Source organism: Halichoeres trimaculatus, unplaced genomic scaffold, assembly GCF_033239565.1.
Source record: "Halichoeres trimaculatus isolate MK-OKI-2021-1 unplaced genomic scaffold, fHalTri1.1 fHalTri1_scaffold_12, whole genome shotgun sequence".
Lineage (NCBI taxonomy): Eukaryota > Metazoa > Chordata > Actinopteri > Labriformes > Labridae > Halichoeres > Halichoeres trimaculatus.
Window position 1 is genome coordinate 31,818,726 of NW_027437190.1, and position 16,396 is coordinate 31,835,121.

At 39.1% G+C, this 16,396-nt stretch overlaps 1 protein-coding gene across 2 annotated transcripts in view; it reads right to left on the bottom strand.

Moving 5' to 3' along the window:
* etv1 (ETS variant transcription factor 1) overlaps nt 1–16,396 on the bottom strand; it is a 38,236-nt gene that overhangs the window by 11,793 nt on the left and 10,047 nt on the right. For both annotated transcript variants that reach the window (XM_074683792.1, XM_074683793.1), the window contains 3 exons: nt 11,653–11,782; nt 8,548–8,736; nt 5,339–5,586 (listed from right to left, as the gene is read on the bottom strand). In XM_074683792.1, the coding sequence (XP_074539893.1) occupies nt 5,339–5,586; nt 8,548–8,736; nt 11,653–11,782 (567 nt within the window). The remainder of the gene's footprint in view (nt 1–5,338; nt 5,587–8,547; nt 8,737–11,652; nt 11,783–16,396) is intronic.

A 16,396-nucleotide genomic window follows, 5' to 3' on the forward strand; every position in this document is an offset into this window, starting at 1 on the left:
CAGGTTTAGTCTGAACATCCAGCAGAATACCCCCTCTTTAAGTAAACTGTTCAGATTCTTGATAAGGCACGGCGGAGAGATGTTGCTGTTTGAAGATGCTTACAGGAGCTGTTAAATTTCACTTTTGTGTCATTTTAAAGCAAAGTACTTTACTGAATGTTAATTATTTGGATGATTAGTTCTTATCAGGTGATTTAAAACAACTCTAATCACATTGTGTCTTAAACACTTCTATCCAGCATTGTTTACAGTCCACATTGACTCCTCCATGTACCGCGTATGTCAGACCCTCCTACAACACAGACATGAAAAGGCCTGCCAACAGGTTACAAAGTGAATGTTCAATAAACAGACTGAGGCCCTTCATTTAGACCCATAAACATTTCTCTGAACTTCATCAAAGTAATGGGCTCCAGGAGGAAATTGCTGCTAATGAAATTACCAGATCTCCACCCATCCTCCCCGACAGGCCTGCTCCAGTCAACAAGCTGCAGCGCTAATAAATCCAGCCTGATGCTCCATCATCCTGCGCCGCACTGGACTCTACTGTGGACTGCAAAACAGACAAACCTCCAATCTCTGTCTTTATTATCTGAACTGTGCACTTTGACCTTTACAGAGCCAAGATCTCTATTAACAAGAGGGTAAAAAACCCATATGTCATATTACAGCTCCACTAGGGGTGGGCGATATGACCCAAAATTCAAATTACAGCATTTTTCCTTCATATTGCAAGAACGGTATTATATCACGGTTTTCATTACTAGTGATATAATACCGTACATTACTAGTTTTTTTGTTTCCTAAATTTATGTTCTGTCTGTTTTCTGAAGCCTGTAAAGTTGTCTAATGAAGCACTAAAGATTTCTGAGCTTTTAATCCTCTAAACACTGCTGCTGTAAAACAGACAGCTGTGGCATGAGACTGAACATTTCACTGACAAGTTTTTTCTGTGGCTATCGTGTTTATTGGACAACAAACAGACAGTCACAGAGATACAGACGGATCAGTGACTTTGACTGAAGAACAGAGAGCGACGGTTCGGACTCAGAGCCTGAACCACGACCAAAAAATACAAAAACTTATGAGGCAGGTGATCGGTCTGCAGCTTTATCAATCCAAGGTAGGATTCCTGAACCATTTCAAGTGATACTCCGGGATGGAACAAGTTGGGTCCCATCACAAGGTTTAGGGCAGAAATTGTGTCGTCAAACGGCACTACTTCCACTGCAGAGCCACAGCTGGCTACGAGGTATGAACAAACGCAGGTAGTCTGCCAAGACCAAGAGACACGATGAGAACCAGAGCCTTATTTAGTGGTGTTTTTGTGTGAAAGTAACGCGCTGAAAATTCTCTAAATAAAGCGTGAATGCAGACAGATATCAGATTTTTTCAATGGGAGTCCGTTTATTTGTGTTTTTGGTGAAGTAAAATATGTCCCCGTCTGAGTGCAGAGGAAACAGGCAGAGGAGCAGGGAGGGGGTGTTTGGTGTGTGTGCTCTGGGCTTCTGCTGCACAAAAACACTGCTGTAGGGGTAATTTCTGCCCTAAACCTTGTGATAGGACCCAACTTGTTCCATCCCAGAGTATCACTTTAAAGCTGTTTTAAGATATTTATCATCATCACTCACAAGGAGTAAAAACAACAACCTGTCCCGACAGAACAACATGATGTAGCACTGGAAAGCGCTCAGGTTTCATCCTCAGAACAAGAGTCTATCAAAGACATTTTTCAGCTACATGTTTATTGGACAAACAAAAGTAAAAAGAAATTTATACCTTTCCCATTGGCAGAAACACCTGCTGACATGACAGCGGACACTACGTCCGGACGCAGGCTGGCTATTACTCCTGTTTTTCGTTGACACATATTTTATTGATAACGAAAATAATCGAGAAACTTCTTGGTTTTAATGCTACGAGGCTATGAAGCTCATAAGACCGTAAAAATCTGTGATTTAGCCGCACTGTTGTTTAAGCCGCAGGGTTCAAAGCGTGTGAACTGCAACTAACGATTATTTTTAAAGCCGACTAATCTATCGTTTATTTTTTTCAATTAGTCGATAAATCACGTTTATTTTGTGCTTCAACCTAATTTGGCCTTTAAAATGTGTAGACCTTTATAATTCACCTTGTGTGTTGTATTTTCACTGCATTTACCCAGAGTTAGGTTCTCTCCTCTGATTGGTCAGCCCTGTGTCATGTTTGTTTGTCTTTATTTCACTCATGATGACATAAAAATATAAGTACAATACAAAAAACAAAATAAATCTCAAAATGAATGAAGCAGGTAACAGGGAAATGAAGTTGTTGTACGCAGTGTTGAACAGACCGCTTATTAGTGACTTTGTGCTTGTTTTCTCATGTTTATCCATTTATTGGGGCTTTGCTCTCTGTATGATCCCGCCTGACTCTCTCCCAGCTAGGGCTGCACGATATTGGAAAAAACTGACATTGCGATATATATTGCATTATTAAAGATATACGAATTTTTTAGCTCTGTTTGGGAAGAATTTGGTTGACTCACAATGACACCATTGTATTCCTATAATACCATTAAATCCAGGCTAAGGGGGTTTATCAGAGATTGCTGTATATGAAAGGGATCCAGGAGGCCATGTCTCTGTACAAAATAGAATAGGTTTCAATTTCAGTTGCTTTTTTTTCCATTTCTACAATAAGTGGGGGAAATGCGATAGTCACACCACATGTGCGATGTGACTATTGCGCATGCACATATTCCGATGGCGATGTTCAAACGATATATTGTGCAGGCCTACTCCCAGCTCTCCATGACAATGCGTTTAGTTTTGTTTCTCTACATGTGCACTCTGCCCCTCCTCCTCCCCGCTGAGTGTTCCCAGTGCAGTGTGAGCTTGAGAGTGAGAGCTCCATCAGAAAAATGTTCTCTCTTTTCAAAAGTTAGGGGAGTTTTGGCACTAGTTTGTGACTCAGATCCTGAAAAACTGTAACAGAGAGTGAAGGAGACTCTCTCAATCACGTTATCAGATGCTAAACTCCGGGAGCTGTCAGCCTCCGTCAGAGCCTCCGTCAGAGCCTCCATCAGTGCACAGCGCTCTCTGGGAGTGGAGATTTTTCCTCAACAGTATTCCTCACGTATTAACTTAGTGATCTTTTCCCATAAAAGTATCCAATAACACAGCACCTCATGCTGTGAACTGAAGTTACAAATGAGTATTACCCCCTGGTATTTGATTTCACCATGTGACAACAACAATAAAAACAATAATAATACAACACTTCGACTATTAAAATTTGCGTCGATTAATTTTTATCGTCGACTAGTCGATTATGTCGACTAATCGCTGCAGCCCTAAAAATGTGGCGGCTCACAGTCCACAAACTACGGCTTCAGTTTGCTAGAGGTAGACCAATATATCGGCCGGCTGATATATCGGGCCGATATTTGGACATTTGTCTCTATCGGCCATCGGCCGTATTTTCTTTTAAAAAGCCGATTTTTGATCCGTTGTATAAAATGACGCAATTTTTGATCAGGCACAAAAAAGATGAGCACCTCAAACTTGTGGAACCACTTGGATACATTACAAACTTTTGTTCAAATTATATTAATAAGTTTAAATTTCTTTTTTGACATTTTAAGAAGAGTGTGAATGTTTACTACTGCTTGTTACATTGTGTGTTTATTCAGACAAAATATTTCATTGTTTTGAAAGCTGAATAAATGTTCAGAGGACTGGACACGACTTGTTGTAATAGATTTCTTTTAGTTGCTCAGAAATTGCTGCGTTTCACAAAAATGTGATAAATATATATTTATTTAACAATCGGCCTGAATATCAAATTGGAAAACCGGCTATGCATATCGGCTACCCAAATTTGGAAAGCATCGGCATCGGCCCCCAAAAAACCCATATCGGTCGACCTCTACAGTTTGCTTCAAAATGTTTATTTTGGTGCCTCTACTTCTGTTAGAAATGGTTGTATCACAATTTAGGTTTTGAGGTTAGACCATAGACTCTTATCTATAGCGATGTACAGCCTGTGTCTTAAACAGGGCAGCTGTCATCACACACACCAGCTGTTTAGCTTTCTGTGCTACTGGCCTTAAAGGTGTATTTTCAGAATGGCTGTGGCAGAAAAGTGTCTTCTCACGTCAGGAGAAATAAATCTCTGACATAGATTAACTACTTGGACTGATAAATGCATAATAATGTTCTACCGCGGTAATAACGGTTTAGCAAAATTCATTTTGTGGCAACATATGAAACCAGTGACGGTGATGAAACCGGTAAACCGCCCACCCCTAAGCTGCACTCATGAAAACATCTTAATAACGTGAGAAAATGTTGACTCTGCTGCTAGAAAATTAATCAATTGCAAAGCTGATAAATTATTCAATGTTTAAGCAAGAAATGTTGATAATTAGACATTTCAAGCTTTTAAAATGTGATAATTTGCTGCTATGTATGCTGAAAATGAACTTTTACGTGTTTAAACCCGCTTAACAAACTAATGACTCCACTTTGAAACTAAGAGAAGCTTTAAATGACAAAATATTTCATGATGTTTTCTTAGTTTCAGACTAAACCTGTGATAAAAACTGCTGTAGGTATTTTTTTAATGACACCTTTGTAAGAATAGGCTCTAAGGAGCTGAGAAGAAGAAGAGGAGGAGGAGGAGGAAGAAACAGCAGAAAGATGCAGGTGTAACCAAACAGCCACAGAGAAATTAAAGGTTTGAGCTTTTCTCTGGATTCGTTTAGTGCTGTTAATTGGAAGGTAGAAAGCACACGCCTGTGACAAACAGATCGCACCGTCAGAAAGTGACAAACACACCAGAATTCACAGCTTCACCTCAGGGAGAAACTTCAGGCGGCAGAGATTGAAAACAAAAGAAGCTTTCAGTGTTTGTCTTTTCTCCCTGACTGCTCACACACACACACACACACACACACACGCGTGCTCTCCTCGCTGTCCGCGCTGTGAATGAACCAGAGTCCGAGCATGTGTTCATTCATGTCCTGATGTCGCCTCAGGCCCCGCCGAGGCCGTGGGCTGATGATTAGCTCTCTTTGCGCTCTAACCGAGGGGAGCGGACAGGCGTGGGAGGGCGGATTTTGGATTGTGACCAGACATACCCCTCCCTCCCCCTCCCAGCTCCTCTTTTCTATTACAGCGCCACAGGAAATGGCGACCGGGCGCAGACACCCGGCCCAACCAGATCCTCTGCACTAATAATGGGCAAACTCAATAAACGCCTCCCCCCTCCTCCTCTCCTCCTCCTCTTCTTCCATCCCTGAAACTCTGCTCTTTCACTTCCCTCAGACACACAGCAGCACGTTTTCCCGTCTCACCTGAGTCGTAGGTGAAATCTCTGGGCTCCTGTTTGATCATCACGCTGGGGGGATACGCGTGGGGCAGAGGTGCGCCCATCATGGCCGGGTGCTCGAACAGGGGGTCGGGGTACTCCTGCTTGAAGCCTTGTGGAGGGAAGGGGATGTTGGGCTCCGACATCTGCCGGTGGTAGATGGGCCGGCTGTCTCGGGTCATCGTCGGCGGGGAGGGGAAGGAGTGACACGGCTCTGAGAGCTGACGACGAAATCTGGAAACCAACGAAAAAGAGTCAGAAAGATTCTTTAAAAGACTAGCATTAGCATTAGCTCATTTTATGTACGTTATATTTATCACACGTTTGTGCTTTTTTTTAACTAAGAACCCCAAATTTTCAGTTTACACACTGCAAAAAACTGAAATCTTATCAAGTGTTTCTGTCTTATTTTTAATAGAATTGTCTGATTACACCTGATATGAGCCACATTTAACTGACTAGTCCAGGAAAATGTCTTTTACAAGTCGTTTAAAGACAAAATTGAGGTCTGAATTTCTTGTAACAAGTTAAAAAATGCTGCCAATGGAAAAATACAGATTTGCTAGAACATTTGCTTAAAACAACTTGATAAGATTTTAGTTTTTACAGTGTAATTTTGTAATCTTTGAGGAAATGTTACCTCTGGTTTAAAAACAGCCTCTGAAGTGACCTCTCTACAGCCAAAGCTTGTGCAAAAGTGCCTTCCTGGTTTGCAAAACTGTCCTAACTCCTCTCTTTGGTGGTTAAAATATGATAAACTGCCCTCTTGGGCAGCAAAAACACACACTGTATCTGCCTTTTTTTCTTTTTCCTCTTCTTTTTTTTTTGCTGTTTCCCTTTAAAACGTCTGTGCACACCACTCCACCTTGGTGTTTTTGTTTCAAGGTTGTTTTTCTCTTCTGTTGTTGCACATTATGAGGTGATACACACGTCATAATCATATGAGAGTTCATCTGCACCAAACTAAATTGGGTGAAATTAAAAAAAATACAGATCCCAGTTTGTTAATATGCTTTTGCAATGATGGAGCACACTTTAACAATTGTTTTTATTCTAGATTATTCCATGGACACTTAGCTGTGGTTCACAGACCCCACTTTGAGCAACACTGCCTTAAATAAGTCGACTAATAAAACAATCGTCATTGTCTATGTTTAATGTTGTAATTCGTCATTTTGCCAAAAGAAAAAGTTGAATCAATCATTACAGGAAGTCCTCGACTTACGTTGTTTCGACTTTACGAAGCCAATAAATACATGCAAGTAAGAAAATAGAAAAGGTTTCGCCGCTCTGTTCGTAAGCTCCTACGATGCGTTCTAGTTTTTGACACGGAGTGCATGTGAATCCACAGCTACGCAGTGCTACACAGTCATCAGCATCATCCACTTAATTTCTTTGATTATAATATATATTTGTTTTATTTTAATTGAAATGTCTATTTTAATTGTCTGTACTGTTTTCCCATGATTATAAAGTATTATAAAATATAAAAGATGTATCTGGATAGTTTTTTAGGTATTTAGCATAAAAAAATCCAACTTAAGTGGAATTTCGGGTTACAACACGTTGTAGTTTCTACTCCGGCCTTCTGCGGTTACACTGCAAAAAGATGATGCAAAAGTTTTGCTGGCTTTGACTCACATTACGCTCTGTCTTTGCTTCTTAATGGTGTTGATTTTATATTGTGGGTTTTGTTTTTTAGCCAATAAAAGCAGCTGGTTACACCGCTAAAAACTGAAATCTTATCAAGTGCTTTTGACTTATTTTCAGTCGAAAATGTCTTTTAGACTAAATATGAGCCACAACAACTTGAACAGTCCAAAAAAATGTCTTGTTTCAAGTGGTTAAAAGTCAAAAATGAGGTCTGAATTGCTTCTAACAAGTTAAAAAAATTCTGCCAATGGATCAAGTTTTGAGAAATTATTCTAGTTTTAAGCAAATTTTATAGCAAATCTTTATTTTTCCATTAGCAGATTTTTTTTTTTTACTTGTTACAAGCAATTTAGACCTCATTTTTGTCTTTGACCAGCCCGAAACAAGACATTTTTCTGGACTGATCAGTTGACTGTGGCTAAAATCGAGTATATTAGGACAACTTTTGCTTAAAATAAGACAAAAACTCTAAATAGGATTTCAGTTTTTTGCAGTGTAATTACTTGGTAATTGGTAAACTTGGTGTAACCTGATTTAAAGTGCTGAAAACTGAACTTTATTTCACTATACTTTATTTGTTTTTTGGTTTTTTTTTGTTGTTTTTTTTTACTAAGAAAACCAAAATGTTCAGTTTCCAACCCTAGAAGTCCAAAGCAGAAAACTTAACTTTTATACCAAAGAAAACAGATTTTTAAAGCTCCTTCCTTTTGCAAAACAATGGATTATTGTTTGATTGGAGGACATTAATTTTCTGGAATCTTCCACTAAATGTGTTTATTTCACTTAAAGTGAAAAATATTTTGAAGAGTGATGAAGATAAACTCAACTTTATTTATAAAGCACTTTAAAAACAACAAAAAGTGCTGTACATAAAAGATAGTGCAGGCCTAAATAAGTAAATAAATAAAACAAATCTGTAATAAATGTTTCATTTTTCCTGAAAATAAACCATAAAAAACTAAAACAGGAGCAGAGTCTCAGGCTGGGTTAAAAGCCAAGGATTAAAAACAGATTTTAGGACTTTTTTTAAAAACAGACAGAGAGGGGGGTTTGTTTTATGTGGTAAAGAAAGAAAAAAAGAGATAGAAAAGAAATAAAAAGGTCTAAATGAAAATCATTGTACAGCGAACATGCAGAGAGCGGTGGCAGCCGCACAGATTATATTTAGGTCAGGAGTGAAAGGAGAGTCTATTTTTATTTGTTCCAGGGAGAAAACTAAAGACGTGAGATGAAAACCAGGACGTGACGCCTCTTTCTTCTCATGCTTCAGTCAATAATAAACCTTTTTACTCGTCTCTGCTGTGTGATCTTGTTTTATCTGCGATGATTTAACCTTTCTTCAGAAATATTCCACAGATCCATGAAAAGAGTGTTTCAGTAAACGAGGGGTTAAACTGTGAGGCTGTGATAACTCTACGTTTGATAAGTTTGTAACTGAAGCTGCGTCTCTCCGTCCCGGGCTGGGACCTTATTCTAATGGGCTCCCGCTGAAGGCCTTCATGGAAATGTGATGTAAATGTGAGAGGCTGCAGGCGGCTCTACCTGTGGTCCATGGAGTACGTGTTGTCAGGGAGCGGCTGCGAGGGCGGGATGTGGGCGTAGGTCCTGTCTGGTTTGGGAGTCGGCGCCGCCGTGGGTGAGGCATGGTGGAGGGGGGACACTGGGGTGCTACAGGGGGGCGTCACTGGGCTGGAGGGCTTCATTCCTGCAGGCTGCTTCTGCTCATAGGCACTGTGGAAACCAGAGGAGAGCTGGTTTGAGTCTTACACTTTAACCTGAATTCAGAAACCTGCTGACATGTTCCAGCGGATATTTTTATGCATGTCACACTTCCTCTCAGCGCACACAGCAGCCAATCGGATGTAAAAGCAAAGACCTGCCAAGCGTAAGAGTTTTTTTCCTCCCCTATATGTGCCTGAGTCACCAGGTAAGGAAGTGATTCACTCCCATGATTCACCGCTTCAAGATGGCTCCATGAGCACAAGGTCATTGGATTAACACACAGAAAACAGGACGACGACGAAGAGGAGGGCAGGAGGGATGACAGGGAGCTTTAACAGAGGAGAAAACCTGGAGTTTGCCGTAGTTTGGAAACAAATAAAGACAATATGAAGGAAGGTGGATTTTACCACATTTGGAAAAAGAATAAAAAGATTTAAATGTCTTCAATAACTGTCAGGATTTGGTGCAATAAACAAGAGAAGGACCCAGATTAAGATTTTATAACTAAAATAAAAAAAACTGACTTTGATCATCTGAACCTGACATGACAGTAAAATACAAAAAGACTTAAACTGTATCAAGTAACTCATTACTTGTGACAAGTAAAAAAAACAGCCAATGGAAGAAGAGAAACACCTTTTCTCTAGTTTTTTTTATTTTTAACTTGTCAGAAAAATTCAGACCTCATTTTTGTCTTTAAAAAAAAACTTGAAATAAGACATTTTTCTGGACTGGTCAGGTGAATGTGGCTCAGATTCAGTCTAAAAAGACATTTTCTACTGAAAATAAGACAAAAACACTTCAAAAGATTTCAGTTTTTTTTTGCAGTGTTCTTTGTCAGTGAGTGTTTTTAGACTTTGTGTTTTGGACTTTAGTTGAATTAATTATGTAGTTTTCTACATTTGTCTCCTCCCTCTACGTTTGTGTCCCCCAGTCTGGACAGAACCAACAGACCAGCTGCTGGGTCCACTGTGGGTCAGATCCTCCTGTCAAGACTTGGGGACACAAACGAGGGCAAACAAACAAAAATCACCAAACAAACCAAAAATTCAGAGTCCAAAAACACTCGTCTCCTTTCTCTTGTTCCCTTGCTCCTTAATCTTTTTTCCCCTTGTAGTTTTTTATTTTTCCTCCATTTTTTTGATAATTTTCTGTCGCCACCTCCACTCCCTGGAATGCTTTACCACTACACATCCGTAACTGTCCCAACCTCCCCACCTTTAAAACACTAACCAAAACCCACCTTTTAAAAATGCTTTTAATGTAAGACTGTCTTTTGAAGGCACTTTATTTGTCTGCTCTGCTTCTTTTCACTCATGTTTTATTACTGTGTGTTGTTTTATATGCTGTTTTCATTCATTGTAAAGTGTCTTCGAGTGTCTAGAAACACGCTTTTATAAATAAAATGTATTATTATTATCATTGGATTTTTTAAAAATCTTTTTGGATTTTTGTTTTGTGTTTTTTTTTTTTTGTTAGATTTTTTTTTATTGTGCTGTAGGGATGGGTATCGAATCAGGTACTTTTATAGGTACCAACCAAATTCTGTCAAATGTACCAGGTACCGATTCACATAAAACCAAAAGGTGCCATGTTTAGGTTCCTAAATGCATCCTTGTGACTGTGAAGAAGTGGAAGAGTAGGAGATTTTCCATGCTGGACATGAACACAGCATTACAAGGTTATATATTGAAGAATAAATATGTGTTAAAAAATTGAAATTTTTTACCACATAAATAAAGTTGGTAACGTTGAATACCCATTGCCAGGTACCACGCATTGGTACTGTTTTGCCTCAAATGTGAAGGGCACCCATCCCTATTCTGCAGTCAGGTTCTCCCTCTATGTTTGTTTCTTCAAGTCTTGACAGGAAGAACCGATCGAAGAAAATAATAAACCTCATCAGATTGGTCAGGTCTTTCTGTCAAGATTTGTGGGGAAAAAAATAGAGATACCCCCCAAATGCAGAAAATACAATTTACAAAAAAAAAAAAAAAAATCTGAAAACACTTTGCAAAATCCAATGATTAAAAAAATATATACCTGACCAAAACAAAAGGATGGCTACAAAGGTAAAAAACCAAACAAGAAAAGGAACATGGGATGACAAGGACGAAAAGGGTTTTTGAAAGAACTCTGAGTCTTAATGGGGACTTGGGAGTTTTATTTAATAAATTTATCAGTTTTCTGGGTCTGGATCGTCCCTCTACGTTTCTTTCCTCAACCTTCAACCTAACAAGGTCAAAGTGATCTGCTCGGTCTATTACTGGACAGTTTGTCCAGGTTCCCCGCTCCCCAGTGTTTTTTCTTTGTTCCATTTTTTTTTTCTTTTCTCATGTTTTTGGAGTTTTGTTTAATAAATTTAGTTTTCTGCATTTGGGTTTTCCCTCTACGTTTGTATCTTTAAGTCTTATCAGGAAGAATTGATGAGTAATCTTCTGGGTCCACTGTTGGTTCAGCTGAATCCTGTCAGGAGACAAACGAGGAGCAAGGATCCAATTTTGGAAAACTAAACTATTTATTAGTTTATCCAAAAACATTTGTCTTTCATGTCATTCTATGATTTTTCCACTGTGGATTTTCTTTTCTTTTGTTTTTTTCATTTGGATTTTGGGAGTTTTGTTACAATTGAGTCCTTCTCTTTTGTTTTGTTGTGACATATGTGACAGGAAGAGCTACAAAATAAAACAGGAAACCCACAAGACAGGGACCACAATGAACAAGACAAAGGAAAACTGTTGGCACAAGGAAAACACAACAAAAAGAGCTGCACATAATCCCTGGAATAAAAGGATTCTCTGTCAAAGCGTCAGCTGAAAACAACTTTAACGATCTCATTTCACTGTAAAGCTGCTGATTCAGAACTTGGGACTTAATCAAACCGTGTGGGTGTTGTGACAGGGTTCGGGGTCGTGCAGCTCCTACCTGATGCTGTACGGACACTTCTCTCCATACTGGAGCTTGAAGGGTCGCTCCTGGCTGCAGTTGGAGCTCAGCTCTGAACACGGGCTGTGCAGCTCCCTCTTGATCTTCAGCTGCAGTCCGTGGAAAGCCACTGTGGACGGAGACAGAGAAGGAAATAAGGAGAGGAAGAAGCTAAGATACAGACTCTAAATCGGACAGGAGAAACTTGCTGCAGAGAAACAAAAATGTTTGATTTCTGAGTGAGATTTCTGCACCAGGATCATCTTTTTACATCATCTACAAATATAATCAACACTGTCTACCTGTACGACTCCCTGTCTCTGATTAAGACATTTCCTGAGTTCATCAACCAACAGATCCGACGTCTCAGGCCGTCACTTCCACAAAAACTCCCCCTCAGTCTCATTCAGTCATTTTCCTGACTCTGTTAGTGAAATATGACAATCATGAAACCGCGCGGAGACGTCTTATGAATCTGCTTTCAGCCGGCTGTCAATACGTCCCAGACGACGACGACAGCCCTCATTGATCTGAAGGAAGGAGGGGTCGGTGGTTTCTGTGCGCTCTACCTATGGCCCCACGGCGAGCGCGGAGCATCTGAGAGGCCGTTAAGTGCCTGATCAGTCCTGATTAACATCCCATCATCTCCAGTCGTGATCAACGCTAATCCGATTGGCTGCGCTGCTGACGAAGACGGAGTCGGTCAGAATGAAGTCAGGCTCAGGTTGCAGGGGTGATTGCTGTCTCACCGCGACGGGACGATGTCTGACTGACTGAGGTTTGAGGCTGAAAACTGTCTGATGGATCAGAGAAATACCTTATTCAAAATAAATTTCACACTCTACAGAAGGGAACGCTGCAAAAACACCTTGTTTAAAGCCAACAAACTGAAAAAATCTGAAATCTTATCAAGTGTTTTTGTCTTATATTAAGGAAAAACTGTCTTATTACCCTTGATATGAGCCACATTCAGCTTATTAGTCCAGAAAAATGTCTCATTTCAAGTTATTCAGAGACAAAAATGAGGTTTGAGTTGCTTGTAACAAGGGCTGCAACTATTGATTATTTTTAATGTCGACTCATCTATTGGTTATTTTTTCGATTAGTCGATTAATCGCGATTAATCGCGATTAATCGTGATTAATCGACTAATTGACTGAAGTGTTGTCATTTGTGACTTTGGGCTTTTTTTCTAATGTTTATTCTCTTTTTTGGGCTTCCTATGCTCTCAGGTCACCATGACAACGTGTCTAGTTCAATTTCTCTACATGCGTGACTCCGCCCCTCTTCCTCCCTGCTGAGTGTTACCGGTGCAGTGTGAGCTTGAGAGTGAGAGCTCCATCAGATAAAAGTACTCTCTTTTAAAAAGTTAGGGGAGTTTTGACACTAGTTTGTGACTCAGATCCTGAAAAACTGTTAACAACAGAAAGTGGAAGAGACTCCCTAAACCACGTTCTTCATGTATGAACTGACACTGCATAAAACTGAAATCTTACCAAGTGTTTTTGTCTTTATTTCAGTAGAAAATGTCTTTTGAGACTCAATTCAAGCCACATTCACCTGACCAGTCCAGAGAGGTTTTTATTTCAAGTTGTTTAAAGACAAAAATGAGCTCTGAATTGCTTGAAATAAAACATTTTTCTGGACTTATCAGTTGACTTTTGCTCAAATCAAGTGTAATAAGACATTTTTACTTAAAATAAGACAAAAACATTTGATAAGATTTCAGTTTTTTTGCAGTGTAGTGCTCTTGTCCCATTAAGTATCCAATAACGTGGTGCCTCATGTAGTGAACTGTAGTCACAAATGAGGGTTACCCCCTGGTATTTCATTTCACCGGTAATGTTGAATAATCGTTGCAGCCCTACTTCTAACAAGTACGAAAAAATTCTGCCAATGGCATTTTTGTCTTTAAATAACTTGAAAAAAGATGTTTTTCTGGACTGGTCAGGTGAATGTGACTCATATTGGGTCTAAAAAGACATTTTCTACTGAGACTAGGAAAAAAAACACTTGATAACGTTACAGTTTTTTGCAGTGTAACCAGCTGCTTGAGTGGCTAAAAGAACGAAACCCAAACTATAAAATCAACACCAGTAAGAAGCAAAGATAGAGAGTAATGTTGGTCAAAGCCAGCAAAATGTTAGTATCGTAACATTTTTGAGGCTGTTTCATTTTAATATGGGAGAAAAAATCAGGTTAAGGGACGTGTGTGTTACTTAAAAATCCAAAGTGAGGCATCTGATCTGTTAGAGAGGAAAACACTACAAAAACTGAAACATTATCAAGTGTTTTTGTCTTGTTTTAAGTAAAAATTGTCTTATTATACTTCATATGAGCCACATTCACCTCCTCAGTCAAGATGAATGTCTTATTTCAAGTTATCTAAAGACAAAAATGAGCTCTGAATTGCTTGTAATAAGTACAACAAATCTGCCAATAGTACAAGAAATCTTGGCTCAAAAATTTGCTTGACTCTACACTGCAAATAACTGAAATCTTATCGTGTTTTTGTCTTTTTTTAAGTATAAACTGTCATATTATACGTGATATGAGCCACTTTCAACTTATCAATCCAGAAAAATGTCTTGTTTCAAGTTATCAGAGTACAAAAATGAGGTTTGAATCGCTTGTAACCAGTAAAAAAAATCTGCCAATGGAACAAGAAAAAATTGCTTGAAAATTTCCTGGAGACTAGAACAATGTCTTAATGCAAGAAACTTTTCTCTTGTTCCATTGGCAGATTTTTTTTACTGTTACGGCAATCAGACTTCATTTTTGTCCTTAAATAACTTGAAACAAGACATTTTTCTGGACTGGTCATGTGAATTTGGCTCATATTGAGTCTAAAAAGGAATTTTCTCCTGAAAATAAGACGAAACACTTTATAAGATTTCAGTTTTTTGCAGTGAATAAGATTCTTAAACATCTTTGGATGAAACAGGAAGGAAATCCTCTCCTCCTCAGCTCACACCTCCACACCTGATAACCTGGGAGCTTTAAATCTGTGGTTTAGGACCGTTTCCCCAGCCTTCCAGGATGTTTTGGGGACTTTTCTCACGGCTGACTGACAGCTGCCGTACGAGCAGGGGTCGATCTGCCAACACCCCATCTGACGTGTGGCAGAGCCCCTGGGGGCCGGGCCACACGGGCCCAGTGTGACAAAGCTCAGGGGTTGTTTGCAGCCCTCGCTGGGGGCCTGACCTTTCCGGGTCATCGATCGGAGGTCAAAGAGACACTTCCTGAGGGGAGACCTTTGACGACGCCGGCGTGGCAGAGACTCGTTAGGAGCTTATAGAGTCAAAACAATACCTTGGTTTTTCCTTGTCGAGATCAGGATCTGTGCTGTTTTAATCACCTCTAACAATAAACAGACGTCATTTCTTCTCTCCACGTGCTCTTTCTCCTCCTCAAACACTGAATCACTGCAACCCTCGTATTAAATTCCCACAGAAAACGTTTGAATAATGGCGATAAAAACCAAGCGTTCAGCTACGAGCGTCACATCACCTGCTAACAACGGCTTCACGTGTGCAGTGGAGCACAGCCTTAAATTAGAAATGGAAATGTCACAATAGATTTGGTCTGTGGGGTGCCAAGGTACACAAATCAATATCAAGGGCACTGCCTCAGCCTGAAACAGAGACTTCCTTTTTAGTCCAGAATGTCATGCCCATCACGCCTTGATTGCTCTCATTATCTACATATTGATTAAGCGAGGTGGCGTTTAAGAGAAGGAGCAGTTACAACAATTACTGCCTCTGTTTTCAATGCAAATCTTTTCTTGTTTTTTTTTAAATGTGTATCTGTGTGCTATTTTCTTTGGTCTTTACTCTACATGTTCAATAAAAAGCTTTAAATGGAGCAAATAAAAATTCTTTCAGGTTGATTATTTACAGTTTTTTGACTCCAAATGTATTATTTTGACCCATCACTGACATTTTCCAGCCAGTTGTTCAGTAAAATATCGATGCTCACTTAGCCAAAGAAACTGTGTTTTCTCTGTAGTCAATAATCAATAATCAAATTCATCGTTTGGTAAAGGTGAGGAAAGATTTTCTTAATTGTCGTACATATTCGAAGAAAATTTAGTGTAATTATCCTTTTTTTTTCTACTTCCAGTATGTCACCAATACTTCAAAACACCATCGATGAATTGTGACGTCAAAAGCTGAGATTTTCAAACAAATTTGAGCCAATGATTATTTTTACAGCTTTTATTTTGAAAATCCATCAGGTGCTACTTTAAAAAAAAACGCAACCAAATGTTGTGAATAGTCAGTAAAATATTCCTGTAATGGTTTTTAGTTACTGAAAGAATCCAGTTTTATATTTTCAATCAGGATTTTTTGTCCAACAATAACAAAATTGTCTTAAAACCCATTTTTATTGTTTGGCTTTTAACCTGGGCGAGACTTAGTTTCATATCCCGATCTTATTCCCTTTTATTTTCTTTAACTTTTTTTAATGTTTTCTTTATGCATCTGTTTTTATCTGTTTTTTTTTTTATCATCTTATTTCTATCTGCCTGCAAAGCACTTAATTTACAGCTGTTGTTTTTAAAAGTGCTTTATAAATAAAGTTAATATGGTAACAATTCTTCCACTGTATGTTTTTTTATAAATTTAATGCTCCAAAAGTCGTTGCATTTTCAAACCGTTTGTCCTATTCAAAAGCTGTAAAAAGTGGAGTTCTCGTCAGATTCTCAAATTTCCGACGGCCCCTGAATGCATCACACGTGACG